This window comes from Fusarium subglutinans (genome assembly GCF_013396075.1).
Source record: "Fusarium subglutinans strain NRRL 66333 chromosome Unknown NRRL66333_c0000051, whole genome shotgun sequence".
NCBI lineage: Eukaryota > Fungi > Ascomycota > Sordariomycetes > Hypocreales > Nectriaceae > Fusarium > Fusarium subglutinans.
The window spans coordinates 164,756-183,286 of record NW_023502114.1 but is presented as its reverse complement, the minus strand read 5'-3'; the positions used below and the strand labels follow the sequence as shown (position 1 = coordinate 183,286).

Sequence of the window (18,531 nt, the reverse complement as noted above, 5' to 3'; positions counted from 1 at the left end):
CCTTATTCACATTTGATTCACCTCATATCTCTCATGTACATGATCACTGTATAGTTGCCTATGGCTAGCGTGACTAGTCGTGTGAATCGCAGTATGAGAAGATGCGCATCAATGCTCTGATTCACTAGTGACTGGAGCTCAAAGTGAATTATGAGGCTTCCTGATTTATTTGCATGTTCTATTGAACATCTTCAACGATAGATCTGTTGTATGCTTGGTGAATGGTAGCTAGATTCGGTTTAACTTAGTCATAGTGTTCTCTCAATATGACAGTGACGACTGAGCGAAGGTCTTGAAGAGATTTTGGGGTTGGGTGAAACTCCCGCAGCACTAAGGCCACTTACAAAAGGACACAGTCACATGCATATTCTAAGTTTCGTCCTAGAAGCTAGCATAAGAAATGATGGACAAGGTCAAACTCATATTACTGTACTTTCAACCAACCCCTGAGCCCTTAAACGTTTGCTACGAAAAATTCTTGGGATAATAAGTAGTTGATCAAATAAGTATCTCAGAATTAACCGAAATAAGGATTTGCTCTTTCTCTCAAAACCCATACTTAGGCTCCCAGCCCTTCTCTGTTAGAAAGGCAGTCCAAGTGTTGTTGTGTGGTCTAGCCATTACCCGGGACCATTCATCCTGGCATTCGCGCGTCATCCCCCGATTTATAACATCAACAAATTCATCCTGCTGTATTTCGAGGGCAAAGTGCCCGAGAGGTCCAGTCATAATATAGATCTGGCAAGAACCCCAGTACTGGGTTAAGTGATTGGCTTTTCCAATACCAAACCAGCCCGTTTTGGAAGTATCTTTCATCCAATGAAGGAGCTTGCTACAGTCCAATGAATTGTATGGAGCTGTCTGTTATATGTTAGTAGAGAGGAAGCCTTCAATATTGCTGAGAAGTATCCCACCTTGCCACATTCCCAATTATATTCGCCCTCATGACTTGAGGGGTTGCGAGACACAGGATTCGCGGTCGCGAGCGAGAGGAGGGAGACCAAGGCTAGGATGAGGCGCATGTTTTAACCGGGTAGGTCTGTGTTAGAGTAATTTGAAGTGATAATCGTGGGGGGTGCCGTATAGTCAGAAGGTCTTGGGGACATGAGAGAACCGACATGTTCCAAGAGAGTGCTCCTTATAGGCAATCCATCGTCCCCATCCAGTCGTCAAACGCTGCTATTAGAAGCATCATCACTGTTTACAACTTGGCGAATAGCTGTTGAAATTGCTTTGAATGGTAACCAGACGTTCGAGCAAAGATTTGCTTTGAATTTTCAGCACTACAATTGGTAGTGATTATGGCAAGCATCTGTCCCAGGCGAAGGCAGTGAATGATGTCTAACAAGCACAGTCCTTAGTAACAGTCAACCAGCTCCTGCAGAGCTCGTTCAGTGTAAAGATTTGAGTGTATCAGACAAATCATTTGAAGGACCATTGGCTGACCTGGACTCATACTATTGTGCATTTTATTACATGTAGTTCATCAAAACCGTGATAATCCAAAGGGAGTACCCTATAGACGTGCAGTCGTTGATCGGTACGGATTAAAGAAACGCCGACCCACCACCGACGATCGTCCCTCCCCCGACTGCGACGACAGCTCGGATGTCATAGCGGGGCACCACCTCGAGAGCTCCGACCTTCTTCCGTCTGCCTAGAGGAAGCTCAAACTCCCAATCTTCCATTGTACCAATCAATCCGAATAGCATTTCTGTTACTTCGAGTTCATTATCATTGACTTGTAACGCATCAAGATCGTATCTTCTACTTCTACATTATCAACTTCCTCAATACCCCTCCATCCGTTACCCCGCGCTTATGATCTGAAGCCATCAAGCTCACACCATCGTGAAGCTCGCTCAGTATGGCTTCTGGTCAAATCAGTGCCACGCCGCAGGCGGTGATGGGCCACGTTACGAAGCTCAGTGATAATGACCCCGACTTCCGTTTCATGGCCCTAAACGATTTACTTCAACTCCTGAATATCGCCAAACCGGACTTTCTTCACCACGACTATAATATCGCCGCTCGTACTGTTGATAGTCTCATCAAGGTCTTGGACGATCAAAATGGTGAGGTGCAGAACCTTGCAGTGAAGTGGTATGTTAAGCGAAAATCCAATCTATGAAGTGCTAACGGCAATCAGCCTGGGCCCGTTTGTGGGCAAGATTCCGACACCCGTTATCGCTCCCTTGATCGAGAAGCTCTCGTCTCTGAAGCTTAAGAACTCCGTGGACAATGCTGTTCCCTCACTTGCACTGCGAAATGTCATCATAGCTCTCCCTCGACCAGTCCCAGGCATCCCAGCATCACACGATGTGCAGGAAGCATATAGCGCCATCAGCCGCGTATTGATCCCTCGGCTCATTGGGCCCGGCCCCAAAACCCAAGTTCCGAAGAACCCCAAGGTCCCTCTCCCTCCTGTCCCCGAGGGACTCCTGCAAAATGAAGGCGACCTCAACGCAGAAGCTGTCGATGTATTGATTGAGGTTGTCCGATGCTTTGGACCTATGCTCGTCCAGGTTGAAGTAGAGGCTATGCAAGAGGTTGTTATTCAGCTACTTGAAAGCGAGAAAGGCACATCAGTTGTCAAGAAGAGGGCTGTCGTGGCTATATCTATGCTCGCGGTCTATCTGTCCGACGAGCACCTGGAAGAAGTAGTCGGGCGAATCACCCTCGGTCTAACGAAGCAAATCAGCCCTGTTACCAGAAGATTATACATCTCGATCCTCGGTAGTATGGCCCGGTCGATTCCCTCACGATTTGGACCCCATCTTGCCGGTACTGCACCCTTGATTATTAATGCACTTAGTGAGGAGGAGCTTCAAGAACATCTCGATGCTCTTAGCGACGGAGACGACCTTGGGCAAGATTTCAACGAGGTCCGAGAAGCTGCTTTGGTAGCCCTAGATGCCTTCTTGGCCTCATGCCCTCAAGAGATGCGCCCGTTTACAGATGAAACCATAGAAGCCTGCCTGCGGTATCTCAAATATGACCCCAACTACAACGTGGATGACGAGGACGAGGATATGGAGGATGAAGAGGAAGACGAAGAAATGGACGAGGACGACGAATTCGATGCCGATGATGGCTTTGAGGACGACGATGACGATGCCAGCTGGAAGGTTCGACGGTGCGCTGCAAAGACCATCTACACAGTTATCTCAACACGTGGTAGTGGTGACCTGCTTGAGAACGGTGTTCTTTACAACCAGACAGCACCTCATCTTGTCAAACGTATCTCTGAGCGAGAGGAGAACGTACGCCTTGAGATCATTTCGGCACTTTCGCTCTTGGTTCGCAAGACCGGTGAAGGACTTCCCACTACAGACCTCTCCCTAGATGATCTTGAGCCAGAATCCGAGACCCGCATCCCCATCAGCCGGAAACGGAGACGTCAGAGTAGTGGTGGAGGAGCTTCTGCGTCCCAATTCATGTCAGGATCTGGACTGGTTTCACCCGTTTTGGAGAAAATTCCTCCTAGCGGTCCACGAGCTGACTTGGCTCGCCTTACACCGTCTATCGTTAAGGCAATTACCAAGCAACTCAAGGGCAAAACTATTCCTACCAAGCAGGCAGTCATAAAGCTCCTGGATGACATAGTTTCAGTTCAACACGGCGGATTGGCTGAGTACTTTGATCAAGTCATTGGGCCTATAATTGAGGCTATTCAGCCCGCTGGTGCTGTAACCGCCTCGACTCAAGTAGCGTCCCATTCCGGCTCCTCCTCAGCAACCCCAAGCACGTTGAGAATCACTGCTCTTAGCGTGATCAGTGACATTGCCAAGACTCATTCGTCATCTATTCTACAGCCCTATCTTACGAAGATCGTCGATGGTGTTGCATCTGCTGCCAACAACCGTTTCTATAAGATCTCAAGTGAGGCTATCCGCACAGTTGAGGAGTTGGTTAAGACGATTACTCCACCAAGGTCACGCAATGCTGCTTCCAAGTACAAGGCTGAGCTGGAAAAGCTTTATACCGTCATTATAGATAGGTCTTCCGCTCAGGATGCGGATGCCGAGGTTCGTCAACGCGCCATTCATGCATTGGGAGTCCTTGTTTCGCGAACTTCAACCTCCGAGGGATCTTCCCTTCTCTCCGAGGATAAGGTAAAGACTGCTCTTGAAGTCCTTCAAGAGAGACTGAAGAATGAGACTACTCGCCTTGCTGCTGTCCGCGCTGTGGAGAACGTTGCCCGTTATGCCCGGACCCCCGAACAACTGGACAAGGTATGGGTTCAAGATGTTAGTTTAGAACTGTCAGCACAGCTACGAAAAGCGAATCGGTCGCTCCGTGGCTCCAGTATTATTGCTCTTCGTAACCTTGTCTTGTCGCCCGCTACGAAGGGTCAGCTCGAACCTGACACTATACAAGGAATTGTCACCGAATTGATGCCCATCATCGTTAATAGCGACGCGCATCTTCTTGGACCGACATTAATTATCCTTGCGAATTTGGTGCTCGAGCACCCCGAACTGGTGGTCACTGGTGAGATGATCGTCGCCATCTCGCAGCTGCTCAAGGAACATCACGCAGGAATCGTTCTTGACCAACTTCTTGTGCTAGTCAGCAAGATTGGAGAGAGCGGGGTCGGCCAGGGACTCATGCAGGGACTCCTGAAAAATGTCAGCGTTGCAGGTGACCCTCCTGTCGTTGGTAAAGTTATTGGAACTCTGCTTGTTACCGGTGGAGATTCAGTCGGTGTCAAGCTTGATAGCTTTGTCACGGAGCTCTATACAAGTGCTAAAACGAATGACGAAGCCCGAGTTAGTCTTGCCCTGGCTGTTTTAGGTGAAGCCGGAAAGAGACTTGGAACAAGCTCGACCTTGAAGCCTGATCTTTTCTTGGATCAGTTCCATAAGGAGCCAGACAAGGTTTCTCTCTCAGCAGCCGTGGCTCTTGGCCAGGCAGGTTCCGGCAATGTTCCGGAATTCCTTCCCGTCATATTGAAGACCATGCAGAAAGGTGGAAACACCCAGTACCTCCTTATTCAGTCCATCAAGGAAATCCTACAATCGATCTCTGCTCAGTCTACTGACCTGCGCAACTACGCCCCAGCTATCTGGGACGAGCTTCTTAAGGCTTCCGACAATGTCGACAACAAGGTCGTTTGTGCTGAATGTGTTGGACGACTTGTCACACTCGACCCTGCCGTTTTCATTCCACGCCTCCAGGTATGCATGTCCAAGCCATACCGTTCTGAAAGTTCTAACTCTTCATAGGCTCTCCTGAAGGACCAGTCTCTGGGCATTCGAGGGATGGCTGTTCAAGCTGTTCGCTATACTCTCCCCGAAAGCGACGAGGTTTTGGACGTGATGCTACGAGAGGTTCTAATCCAGATGCTTCTGACAATGCTACAAGACTCTGATATGGATATTCGCCGACTGGCAATGACCACGCTCACTACAGCTGCGCGATCGAAGCCCGACCTAATCCACCCGCACCTGGGAGAACTGATGCCATTTGTTCTGCAAGAATCAGTCATCAAGAAGGAACTTGTGAAGGAAGTGATGATGGGTCCTTTCAAGCACACCGTCGACGATGGCCTGGAGGTCCGAAAGGTGCGTTTACAATAAACTTGTTGTGAACAGGAACTGACTCTTGACAGAGCGCGTATGAAACACTGTACGCCTTGATGGAGACTGCATTCAGTCGCATCAATAACATCGACTTTTACGATCGTGTCGTCGCTGGTCTCAAGGACGATAATGATATTAGGCAGCTCTGCAATCTCATGGTGACCAAGCTGATCGTGATCGACCCCGATGAGACAACTCGACGTTTGAACTCGATCGCTGAGGCGTACAGAAGTGTCCTCTCGGTGAAGCTGAAGGATAATGCCGTAAAGCAGGACGTAGAGAAACAAGAAGAAGCCAACAAGAGCATTCTCAGAGTCACTTCGCTGTTAGGCGAGAAGATGAAGGCCATGACTGGTAACGCGGGGGCAGCTACCAGTAACGCTGGTGCCGCCAGCACCTGGACAGGATACTGGGATTGGGTCAACAAGGAGTTTGAGAAGCAGTTGAAAACATTGAGGGAGGAGAACAACCAATTGCAGACCCGGATGGTCTAGGATCTAGACGGCTATGGCGATGACAATACTGGACGACGCAGTCCAGACAATTCACCCGTTTCATCCTCTAACACAACGATCGGTTCCCCCGAGGACTGTGCTGGTTACCGATAGAATTAGTAACTATCAGTAAAGCAATTACAGCATTTATACAGTCTTGGACCACATATACTGGATGGTTACTGGTGGTAGCAGACGGATCCTGTGAAGCGAGAAGATTAATTGCACTACGACACAAAACATGAGTTTTATTAGTTAAAAGCGTTGGGAATAACTCGCTTGGAGCCTCTGCATTGTTGCCTGCCAGCGACTGTATCACGGAATTACTTTGGGGGCCAAGGTTAAGTGGGTATGTTAGTACCCAAGAAGCCGTTCTCGTTTCTTGATAGACCTCTCAAGATGATCGATTCTAAAGTTGTCTTTAGATTAAAAGAGTCCATATTTTGGCCCATAGTCCTTGACTCCTCTCGCCTGTATGTCCCTGCTTATAAACACCACTTTGTCTTGTAGCGGAGTTGCTCTCAACATTATTCGGCGCATGATGATGCCTAAATGGGTAAGTGGGATAAAGAGCATGATCGCCAGGCCAAGGCATGATGAGGACTGAGGTGCATACCTAGGGGCCAGGATGTTATGCGGGGGATTATGTGCCTTGCGGGAGGATAACGCGCCGTCTTATTTATATAAAGCTCATTCTTTTCCTTCATTTTCAGCCGATTGAGTCCTGAATTCATCGCTTCAACCTTTGAGTGACTTGCATGATGAAGATCGCCGTGCAGCCTCTCCCTCTTTTGCTTTTACTCACGGGCGATGCACTCGCTGCAAAGAACTACCATTGTCCTCCAATTGGTCCAGTCCTCCCTGCACCAACTGACCCAAGTTCACATCGAAATGTGAAAAATGCCATTGAAGCCATCACAGAAACTATAAAGGCCTATTCTAGCCTCCTGCACAGCACAGCAGTCTCAGTCGGTGTCACGTCAATTCACGAAGACAAACCCTTGCTGAATTTCCATCACACACCAGAGAACTTAGATCCTCGAGGTGTAAGCAAGATCGATGCCGACTCGGTTTATCGCATTGGTAGTATCTCGAAAGCGTATACCACCCTCGCTGCGCTCAAGCTCAAGGGAGTGGGCATGCATGACCCGGTGACGAAATATGTCCCTGAGTTGAGGAAGTTGAATAAGCAACAGGGTGAGAATAATGTGATTACGACTGTTGATTGGGACAAGGTATCGCTGCAGGCTCTTGCATCGCACATGGGAGGCATGCCTGCTGATCGTAAGTTTTGAGTCCAATGACAAATGAGGTGCTGATGCGTGGTAGTGGTGACGGATTTGACGAGCTTCAGGAATTGGACTGACCTAGGTCTTCCTGCTGCGCATGATGTTCTTGGGTGTGCTGGTCTGGTCGGAATACCCCCCTGTGACGTTCAAGGTGAGTTATGACCAGCATAAAAGAATTCAATTGACGAGCATAGACTTCTGGGACAACTTTGGCAAACGGCCTCCGACATTTGCACCTTGGGGAAACCCCGTGTACTCAAACATCGCCTTTTTCATTATGAGTTTAGTTATAGAGAGAGTTTCAGGCGAGTCGTTCGAAGAGTTTGTACAGAAGAATGTTCTTGATGTTGCAGGGATGAACAGCACGACTTATGCGAAGCCTGATGACTCCGTGGGAGCCATTGGACCTGATGACACTTTCTGGAATAGTTCTATCGGTATCCTTAGCCCGTAAGTCGGATCACATCTGCAGGCACTGACATCTGGCTAACTTGCACAGGGCTGGCTCGTTCTACTCATCAACAAAAGACCTCCTCGCCTTCGGATCTTCTATCCTCAAACACGAGTTCTTGGACCTGGCAGAAACAAATAAGTGGCTCAAGCCTGTGACTTTTACCAGTGGTAGGGGGGAGTTTATCGGGGCACCCTGGGAGATTGTGCGATCGAATAAGCTGACCTCTGACGAACGGGTGGTCACCGTCTACACCAAAGGAGGTGATATAGGAACCTATCACTCCATTTTTGCAATGATTCCAGACTATGGTATCGTTATAAGTGTATTAGTGGGAGGACCTGAGAATGCGGGGGGTCTTCCTATGGTATTCTTCTCCATGATCACAAAAGCTCTTGTGCCCGCACTTGAAGCAGCGGGTAAAGACCAAGCAAGGAAGTCATTCGCAGGGACCTACACCAACGAGGACACAAACTCGACTCTTATTCTAGATGTTGACGACGACGGCCCAGGGTTGAGCATCACAAAGTGGATAGTCCGCGGAACAGACGTCTCGACACATTGGCTTCACTACCTCTCAGTGCTCAACCCCAACGTGCCCAAAATCCCACTATCTGGACGACTGTATTCTACAGATCTCGCAGCGGAGAATAAGACAGCGTGGAGAGCAATGTTTAGAATTGGCACGGCGAGTCAGATTGGGATGCAAGAGGGGTTGCTGTTCTGGGAGGATGCGAGTTGTATGAGTTGGGCGATGGTGGATAGAGCTGCGTATGAGTTCTTAGGGTTGGATGAGATGGTGTTTGAGAGTGAGGATAGAAAGGCAGGGAAGGTTGAGTTGGTGGGATTCAAAACTACTCTGAAGAGGAGTGACAAAGAATGATGAATATGTGTATTGTGTCTATACAAGAAGTGCCAAAGTTCGCCAAATCGCTTTAGTTGTCATTGGTCGTTGCGTTGAGTAGTGATCATGAGATGTCTACCGTGATCTGATTGTGCGGTTGAGAGTATCGATACCTATGAGAGGCATCATGCATGGAAAGGCCACAGCGTATGGTGTGTCGAATGTCAGACGTCGAGGGTGCACTGTAGGAGATCGAAGAAGAATCGCGCCTTCTGCAATAGCTGTCAGTTATTACTAAAGAGTCAAGAGGAAAGAAAAAATCACCCTGGTTTCGACCAGAATTAGACGGTGACCTTCTGCGGAAGCAGTGCCAGAAGACGAGGATGAAGGTGGGGACATTGACTAACACGCCAACGATAGCGACTATGACCTCTGAAGGCATGGCCATGCTGCGAGATTTGGCACGTGAAGCGCTGGAATTTTAATTTGAGAGAATGATAGAGCACTTAAGCAGTTGAAAGGGAATTTTTCAGCATGGCAAGTTGTCATTTCAAAGGCGAAGCATGTGGAAGCTGGAGACGATATATATGCATCCCAGCTTCGCGAATTTTCGCACCGTTCCCCTGTTCCTGAAGTATCGAAGGAAGGCCTGAAAATTCTGGTCTAAATAGTCCACAGGCCAAAGACACCAATCAGAGGGGTTACTCTCTTGGCACACGCATTTTAAAATGGTGACTCGATCCTGGATGTGGTGGCGCATAGCATTGTGCTTTCGGTGAGACATAGAAACGCGAATTCTGGCCAGCCTATCATGGCTCTTCTATCACTATAGGTAGTTTTGATCGTTTATTTTTCAGGAAATCGTCACTGCACTTGTGATAAAAATGGGTTTGGAAGCATCTGGTTAGATACTCGAGTCTATTCATAGGCGCCATCTTGTAAAGTTGACTTATGTAGCAGTTGCAGCATGACCCAGCATGACCTAACCACTTCCCAGAGGATTCGGACCAGGAAGAAACCAACCTACATTATCACTGAAAAAGGTACGCGGTTCCTTCTATATCTAGAGTATAGCTGCACAACAAGCGCCCAAAATGTATAACAAGGCATTTTCGAGCCTCTCTTATTCACAGCCTGATCTTCATATGAAGTAACAGCATCTTCAGCCACCCCTGCCCAAGAGCCAGGCCAGGCCCGATGGCCAGATCTTACGTTCTTCAAAGTACTAGGTAGTTTACTATTGGCACTAAAGACCCTGGCTCGCATTGCTGTGTGGCATATGTGATTGACAAAACGCGAATTTTGGCGGCCAATCAGTGACTCGAGGAATCAACCTCATTGGACCTCTGCTGCATGATGACCATGCCCTCCAAATCAGGCTCTGAAAGAGTACGTATCAAACACGAATTCTGGACAGAGGTCAGCTTTGACCAGGTGCTCGGGCCCTTTGAGTATTCGAAAGCCAGCTGGTGAAATCCTCGCCTGGTTTGGTACTTAAAGGTCTGACCCTCTCATCCATTTCCTCAACTTCCAGTACAATACCCTCACCACTCATCATTTCTAAAAGAAAACTTTTCCCAAGAGAAGTCTCCTGACACTATTCAACATGCCGCAAGCACCAAGAATTCCACCCGCTGTATGGGAGGCACAAAAGCCCCGCATAACTGAGCTGTACATCAATCAAGACAAGACTCTCGACGAGGTTATCCAGATCATGGCCGAATCTGGCTTCCATGCTACGTAAGTCAAATTGATGCCAGCTTTTTATTGATTACCTGACCATAAGATAGAAAGCCCCAATACATTCGTAAAGTAAATGTCAATTGGAAACTGCAAAAGAATTACACCAAAGAAAAATGGCAGCATGCGAGCGCTTTAGTTAAGAAGCGTCAGGCAGAGGGAAAATTGACGGAACTCAGAATTGATGGTCAAGTCATTTCAGAGAAGAGGAGGAAAAAGGAATTGAGAAGATACCATGTTTCACAAGTCGAAGAAGAGTGTGAGTACATCATACTTGGATACCTATACTTGCTAACTCGTTATGTTCATTAAGTCGCTGCTACTAATACCTCTGGCGTGGTTGCTTGTACACCACCATCGTTCAACTCCAGGGTCGTTCTCATCAATGGCCTCCCTTGGCTGAAGTTCCAAGAAAGCTTCAGTAACCTCAGTGAGTTTGTTCTTAGCCCAGCTGTCTTATGTCGATACTTATGCAACACAGTCAAGAGTCAGCGACTACCGTTCAATCCAAACCAACAAAATGGGTCACCTGGCTTCTGGGAAGCGGCAAATAAATTACTATCCGGCGCCCATAATACCGGGCAAATGGCTACTGGAAGTCTGCCATTGCCACCAAGACCTGTCTCCGGCGACCTTTTGAAACACGTCGACATAAAAGGACAGAGACTGTTTGAACTAGTGCCAATGTTGGATAATTCTATGGAAATCCTCCCACACCAAGAGCCGCCATGGTTGCAAATTTTCAACTCGCTGGTGTTTCTTTGTTCCAACAATCTGATGGAAATCGGAAGCTCCGCTTACGAGCTTCTCCAGGTCGCCATCTCGAGTGGCTTTCTCATCAAGGTGAAGCATCTATTTACAACAAGTTCACCAACCCTCGAAATATTTGCAATACACCTTCTGTTTGCAACGCTCGGAGTTGAAGGAAGCAAAGGAATGGAGGTCCTGCGTTTCTTACTCGAGTCTGGGATCAGCCCTGACAGCACTGATCCGAGTAAATATGGATGTTCTGCGCTCCACACAGCCGTCAGGGAAGATCACCTGGACGCCGTTCAACTCCTTCTTCGATCTGGGGCAGATCCAAATGGAAAGGTAGAAGGCACCGAAGACATCACACTCGACACTCCTCTCAACTACGCCCTAGACTGGAATGCTGATACAGAAATCGCAAAAATGTTGATTGAATCAGGGGCAGACGTAAATCTTGGCTCTGAGAAGCCTTTGCTTCAGGCTGTCACCCGCAGACAGGGGGACTTGGTCCTCGTAAAGCACATGTTGGAAGCTGGAGCAGACCCAAAGATGCTACCAGCAAAAGGTCTTTCGGCGATATACTCTGCAATCATCGATCAGGAATTGAGTCTGATCAACACATTGATTGAAGCGGGAGTGAGTCTGAACTTAATGGTCGACGAACTTGACGATGAGGATATTGAATTTGTGGAATATGAGTTCCGATTACACTACAACGCGACCAGCATCCTTACTCCTCTAGGATACGCAGTATTTATTGGCAATGCTGGCATTGTCAAGCGCCTCATCGAAGGTGGCGCAGTCCTGGACATTTTCATTGATCCAGAAATACTCGAGCAGATGGAAGGAACTCTGTCTTCAGATCAAATCTTGACTCCGCTACAGTTGTCAGTCCAGGAGAGCCAGCATGAAATCACCAAGATCTTGCTGGATGCAGGCGCAGGCGCAGGCGCAGGCGTGGACTTCCGACATCCAGCCACTGGGACAACACTGCAGTTAGTGTGCAGCTCATCAATGGAGGAAAGAGAGAAGATAGAGTTGACTAAAGTCTTGTTGGCAAAAGGGGCAGATATCAACTCTCTGCCTGGAGAGCATGCAGGGAGGACAGCAATGCAGGCTGCAGCAGAATCTGGGCATCATGACCTCCTAAAGTTGCTTTTGACCAGAGGCGGCAATCTCTTCGCCTCTGCCGCTAAGGAAAATGGGTTGACAGTTTTCCAAGCCGCATTGAGGTCGCGCTCTGTTGAGCTTGTGACTTACGTCTTCTGGGAATTGGGGAGTTCCTGTACCTGTTTCAATTTCTTTGACGGAACGAACTACCTAGAGGAGGCAGTGTCTACTGGAGACTTGCAGCTCCTAGAAACGGTAATGAAGTTCTGGAATCACCATGAGCTACATTGGCCGAGAGAGTTCATTTCGTCGGCCCTCAGAACCGCTATCCGTCATGATTTCACGCACTTTATTCACGTTCTCGACGCCGGCTCATTTACTATCCCTAAAGAAGCGGCCAGCTCAATGATCTGCGAATCTATCTGGAATGGCGATGAGAGTACCTTCGATTGGCTGATAGAACGTTTCGCCGGGGCCGAGTTGGATCTTGCCCAGCCTGGATATCCAACACCTCTCTGGCTAGCAATGCACCAAGGGAAGCGGTATATGGCCCAAAGTTTACTCAATGCTGGCGCCAATCCCAACAAACCGTCACTGGTAGTATGTCGCAACAGTTGCTGCCATGATATCGGATCCGAAATGCCATTGAAGCCGGCGATATGTCAATCCGATAACGATCTCATAGAATTACTCATTGACAAAGGAGCAAAAATACATTGCTTTATCGATGGTGATTTAACGCCGCTCCTCTTTTCCCTCAGAAGCAAAAATGAAGATGCAGCTGTTTTTCTTCTCTCCAGAGGGGCAGATCCAAATGTGGTGGACATTTCGGGTAGATATACTGCGCTTGGGTTTGCTCTGGACCGGGTTGCCTCTCTTTCGACGGTGCAGACACTCATTCAACGTGGTGCAGATGTTAACAGGCCTTCAGTGTGGGGGACAGCACTTGAACAAGCCGCAAAAGAAGACTTTGGGCAACATGATACTTTAGAGCGATGTCAATTACTTCTGGCAGCTGGCGCCAACGTCAATGCTTATACCCAAAGCACTGCACTCAAGTCAGCCGTTGCTCGTGGTGATGAGGAGTTGGCCGAGCTTTTTATTGAAGCAGGCGCTAATGTCAATGCCTCAAAGATTGGTGTGACAGCACTTCAACTTGCGGTCCAGAATAACAACACAAATCTTGCAAAGATGCTTGTCAAAGCTGGCGCCGATGCGAACACTTTCTCGAATGGAACAGGTGCTCTTGGATTGGCTGTCAGGAACAATAACCTGGAGCTGGCCATACTGCTCCTTGCAGAAGGTGCTGATGTTAACGCTTTAGCAATGGGAAATACACTACTACAAGAAGCTGCAAGGCTAGGGAGTTTCGAAATGGTAAAACATCTCATTGATCGAGGTGCTGATGTTGACGCAAAAGTCCCTCTCAGTACCGCAACAGCTCTTCAGTACGCCTCAATGGGTGGTAGTGTTGAAATTGTTAAGTATCTCATCGAACATGGAGCATCTGTCGATGAAGAAGCTAGTCCTTTCTACGAAGCAACAGCACTCGAGCTTGCAATTAACAGAGGGCATACTGACGTAGCCATATATCTCATCGAAAAGGGGGCTCCAATCGACGAACGTTCCACTACTAATGGTAAAACACCTCTTCAGCTTGCCGCAAAACATAAATATCACGAAATTTTGACCTATCTGGTTGAGAAGGGAGCGGCAGTCAATGCAGCGCCCGCGACTGAAAGAGGGGCAACCGCTCTTCAATTTGCTGCGATCAATGGTAACATCAAGATGGCTATTTTTCTTCTCGAGAACGGGGCTCATGTCAACGCCAAAGGAGCAGAGGTTCATGGAAGAACTGCACTTCAAGGAGCAGCAGAGCATGGCCGACTTGATATGATTCATCTTCTATTGGATAACGACGTGGAACCTGACACGATTGAGGAAAGGTGTTGTAATGCAGCAGAGTTTGCAGAGGTTGAGCACCATGACTTGATTGCTAGAATACTGAGAAACTACAAGAAGCCATGATTTCTACCAGAGGGGGGATGCAGGTATGTTGTTGATGATTGTATTCATAGGTTATCTAGATTGTGTTGCTGCACTTGAAGTATCATGCCTAAGCTAGCTGATTCAGGGCGATCACACCATTCAAATCTCCTCCTTCTGCTTGTTTCTCTCATCCATCTCGACCTGTTCAACGCTGGCAGTCTCAATGTCCTTCTTTTGGTGCTGAGGAAGGTTTTCGTCATGGACACCAGCAACAGCGTGCTCAAAGGCACGTCCACGCTTCTCAGGACCAAACATAGTGGTGAACATGATACCAAGAGCAATCATAGCAGTGGCGATACCCATCACAGGGCCATAAGCCTCAACCTTGTCACCGTTCTTGAGTGTGACGAATGTCTTTTCGGCGATGGCGTTGACAATCTGAGCTGAGGGGGATGAGATCATGTTGCCAATCTGGTAAGTGACACCAGGGAACGAAGATCGGAAGGCAGGGGGTGACAGCTCGTTGAGATGGATGGGAATGACACCCCAGGCTCCCTGAACGAAGAACTGGATGAAGAAGCCAGAAGCACTCAGTCCTCTCTCGGTTGTCGGGAGAATCCAGGCTGGGATCATGAGGGCAGACATGAAAGCCGACACGATGATGGCACGGCGACGACCAACGAACTGGCTGAGGTATCCAATGATGGTACCACCAACACAAGCACCAGTCTTCATGAGAATCGAGGCACGAGAAGCAGCAGAGTTGTTGAGTTCCTTCTGCGTCAGCATGAAGGTAGTGTAGGAGTCTTGAGAAGTGTGCGAGTAATAGTTGAACCAGGTCATGAGGAAACAACAGTAAACACACATCTTCCACTCAGCGATGAGCATTTTCTTGCAGTCTGCCCAGAAAGCACCAGGAGTGGAAGACTGCTTGCCCTTGGCGCGGGCTTCGAGGAATTGTTGGGACTCGGGGAAGAAGATACGAACGATGCCGACGGCGATAGAGATGCCAGCTGATGAATGTTAGTAAATATTAAATGATAGGCTTTGGTGCCGACAGCTTACCAGCAATCCAGAAAACGGTCTTCCAACTCTCAGTGCTACCTCCAACGCCAAGGTTGGCGCATGCAGCCAAGACGTAGCCGAAAGAGTAGCCCTGCTGCAAAATACCGGACATCAAGCCTCGAGCGTTGGAACTAGAGCGATATTAGCACGGAAATAAAAACATTCTCCAAAACTTGGCAAACTTGGCATGATGAAGTTCAATTGGGGTAGGTTTGACTTACGGGCACGACTCGAGAGCCATGGCGATAGCATTGCCGTAGACTCCGCCCATGAAGAGACCAAAGAGACTTCGCACCGCGAGGAACTGCTGGAAGGTTGAGCTGTAGATGGTGGCGATCTGAAGAATACCGAGGATGATCATGTTGAAGACCATGGGCCACTTGCGACCCCATTTGTCACCAGCGAGACCGAACATGGCTGCGCCGACAGATCGGAGAAGGAGAGTGAGGGTGATGGCGGTGGTGATGGAGGTCTTGCTGGTGTCGTAGTAAGCCGCCAGCTTCTTGGTCTGGATTGACAGAGCGTGGAAGTCGAATGCATCAGCAGTCCAGGCGCAGAATCCAACAAGGAAGAAGACCCAATCTTTGCCAGAGAGCTGAGCCATGAGACTGATGGGGTTCTTGATGGGATCTGGGTCCCGCCACTCAGTGGTCTCTTCGCCATGCTCGTTGGTGACCACGACGCGCTGCTTCCAGATGAAGAGATCACTGAGAGCTTGCTTGGCTGTGGGAATGACACCCTTGACCACAGGGCCAGCGGGCTCGCCTGCAGATGGTTGTTGGACCATTGTAAAGATGCTTATACAGGTCTTGTAGGGAGGATGGATTGAGGAGGTGATGATGGTTGGGGAGGATTGAGTTTACGAGGAGAAGAGGGGGGCTTTATATCCCTTTTGCGCAACGCCAGCCACAGCCGCAGATCACAGCAACAAGCTTAATGTGTTATCTCCGATTACAGCATCATCACTAGCCATTCCCCCTGCCATACCGTACCATGCAGTGTAATGGTAACATGTCGCACCAACACAAAACCCTAGAGTTACAGTAGACGTGGGGATGGGTCTCGAAGTTGGGGTACTCTTCTAGCGGATCATGCCCGTGCACAGAATGTGAGGTGACCGCCCTAGCCTTGTTATGTTCCCCGCAGAGTGAAGGAGGTATGGGGATGCAGAAGGGATTGTCATTTGTTGAGCCGGGTGAGAACGGAGGAGGAAGTTGGTTTATTGACTGGGATCAAGGTTGAGAGTTTGTTGTCTGCGTGTGCACGGAGTATGCGGGGGAGAAGAGGATGACAACGGATCCGCAAGTCATACGAATGTACGAGTTTAGGTAGACAATAATCTGATAACAATACTACGTATTCAGGCATTTTTTCTCTATTGTCTTGTTTTTGTTATCTCGTTATATGACATATCCCCCTCTCGCCATAACCTATGACGCTGTATCACTCCATCACCCACCAAAAGAGGGTTGGAAGCCATGAAACACAATTGGTCACATGGGATTAATCACCAAGATAACAACCCCGTTCGCATACACACAAAAGGGTGGACACCTCCAAAACGTGCGGAGAGGCCGAGCCAGACTTATTCGGCAATACGGCACCGCTGTGCTTCTCAGTGTAACTGCCGATCACCCCGGAGTTTACGCTTATACCACTTTAACGTTAGGGTTTGGCATAACATTTTAAGGCTCCCTGTTAAGCTTACCTTGCACCGTGAAATATGGGGGCCCTCACACCCACTGACTCTGCGGGGAGAGACAACTAACACCTAGAACAACAGCGGGCTAGCAAGGGCGGAAGTAGGCAGAACTCTTTTTTCTCACAGTCCCCGCTTACGCTGTAACTCACTACAGAGAAAACAGAAACAAGTGGAGGCAGAATTGGGGGATACACGCCGAGTCTCCATCTCGATAAGTGCCTTGGCGTTGGAGGTGAAAGGTATTGGCGTCTTCTTGGTCACATCTAAAAGTCTACAAAGTCTCTAGGGTCTGAGGGTGCACTTGGAGGTGTAACGATGACCCATGGCGGTTGTTGGTTTAATCCCTCGTTGGTCCATGCTTACCTGCATCGTCTGTGTGAGTTAGGATTGTTCTGGAAGTTGATCGCCGTGGCACTTCTGTAACATCGTCCCTCTTTCGCCAGTCACTTTTGTAGTCCGACTGTTTTTCTTGGTTGGCGATCATTTCGACGGGATGACCTCACTAAGTGCGTCTTGGCTGACTCGGGAAATAATCGCCTTGGCGCCGAGACGGTTTCTCAATGAGGAAATCCGTCGCATTGCATCCGACTTCATCTATTGCCAACAGCAAATGTTTTCTGGCACGTTTGTCGCTGAAGACCAGCCAAATTACTATGACACGTTATGAAGACTACTAGAGATAAGAGACAGCATAACAGTGTCAGTGCTTGACGAGTCAACAAGTCTTCGGAGCCAATCTTCCCTCCGTCTTTTCCCCAAAGTGAACAAGGGTTCCCTCCTCGGTTGGAGATTGAATCGCGGGGCTAGGCTGCATCTGCTTCTTTAGTCACAACCTCCGATCAGCATTAACCCAACAAAGTAATTGGCTAGAAAAGTCGACGCACTCTTCATCGCACTGATTGGTTCTCGACCCCCAAAGTCTCGACGTTCTAGTGGCAGCTCGTACGATATCTCCAACCTCCACTTGAGGGGAACGATACGCCTCTAGTCTGGCTGGGGGTTTCGTATGCCCGAGGTCAATGCAATCTTGACTTTCCACTGAGATCCGGGGTATCTGGGGTTGGTTGCACTTGTTCAACAGTGAGAGATTAGGGTCCGTGTCAGAGTCAGCCCAAGGGAAATGTCGGGAGCACAAATGTGACAGAGTCCCAAGTGCCACGGTTCCAGACCCCGACGATGCATCGAGACTGGGGGCACGAACGATAAACTGCTATCATCACAAGCGCCCGCACCTCTAGCGTTTTCGAGAACATTTCCCAATTATAACTCATACAGCCTTTCTCCACGCGTTGGCAACCCTTCTTTCTCCAAATTGTGGCAAACCTTACCCCTGCCAATACGTGGAATGCTTCCGCTTACACTTCTATACCTTGATAAGCATGTATGCTTTTTATTCGGATCATATCGGATCATTTCGGGATGTGGGAGGATGGCATCATGATAGTGAAAGATTGTTATCGTGAAATAGGTAATGAGCTGTTTTGATGTTTGCCTTTGTGCCATCTTCCCCAT

At 48.6% G+C, this 18,531-nt stretch overlaps 4 protein-coding genes across 4 annotated transcripts; 3 read left to right on the top strand and 1 right to left on the bottom strand.

The window, feature by feature from the left end:
• Positions 1-1,867: 1,867 nt before the first annotated feature.
• FSUBG_5289 (Cullin-associated NEDD8-dissociated 1) lies at positions 1,868-6,079 on the top strand (the record flags this gene model as incomplete). Its single annotated transcript, XM_036683369.1, has 4 exons — positions 1,868-2,103; positions 2,150-5,180; positions 5,229-5,567; positions 5,615-6,079. The coding sequence occupies 4 exons, from the start codon at positions 1,868-1,870 to the stop codon at positions 6,077-6,079; spliced, it is 4,071 nt and encodes a 1,356-aa protein (XP_036539209.1).
• Positions 6,080-6,840: 761 nt separating this feature from the next.
• On the top strand, positions 6,841-8,702 carry FSUBG_5288 (beta-lactamase 2; the record flags this gene model as incomplete). Its single annotated transcript, XM_036683368.1, has 4 exons — positions 6,841-7,363; positions 7,409-7,519; positions 7,563-7,818; positions 7,868-8,702. 4 exons carry the CDS (start codon positions 6,841-6,843, stop codon positions 8,700-8,702), a joined length of 1,725 nt encoding a protein of 574 aa, XP_036539208.1.
• Positions 8,703-10,269: 1,567 nt separating this feature from the next.
• Positions 10,270-14,291, top strand: FSUBG_5287 (ankyrin protein; the record flags this gene model as incomplete). The annotated part of the gene is made up of 4 exons (XM_036683367.1): positions 10,270-10,403; positions 10,454-10,662; positions 10,717-10,833; positions 10,885-14,291. 4 exons carry the CDS (start codon positions 10,270-10,272, stop codon positions 14,289-14,291), a joined length of 3,867 nt encoding a protein of 1,288 aa, XP_036539207.1.
• Positions 14,292-14,411: 120 nt separating this feature from the next.
• On the bottom strand, positions 14,412-16,104 carry FSUBG_5286 (major facilitator superfamily transporter; the record flags this gene model as incomplete). Its single annotated transcript, XM_036683366.1, has 3 exons — positions 14,412-15,265; positions 15,318-15,448; positions 15,539-16,104. 3 exons carry the CDS (start codon positions 16,102-16,104, stop codon positions 14,412-14,414), a joined length of 1,551 nt encoding a protein of 516 aa, XP_036539206.1.
• Positions 16,105-18,531: the final 2,427 nt, after the last annotated feature.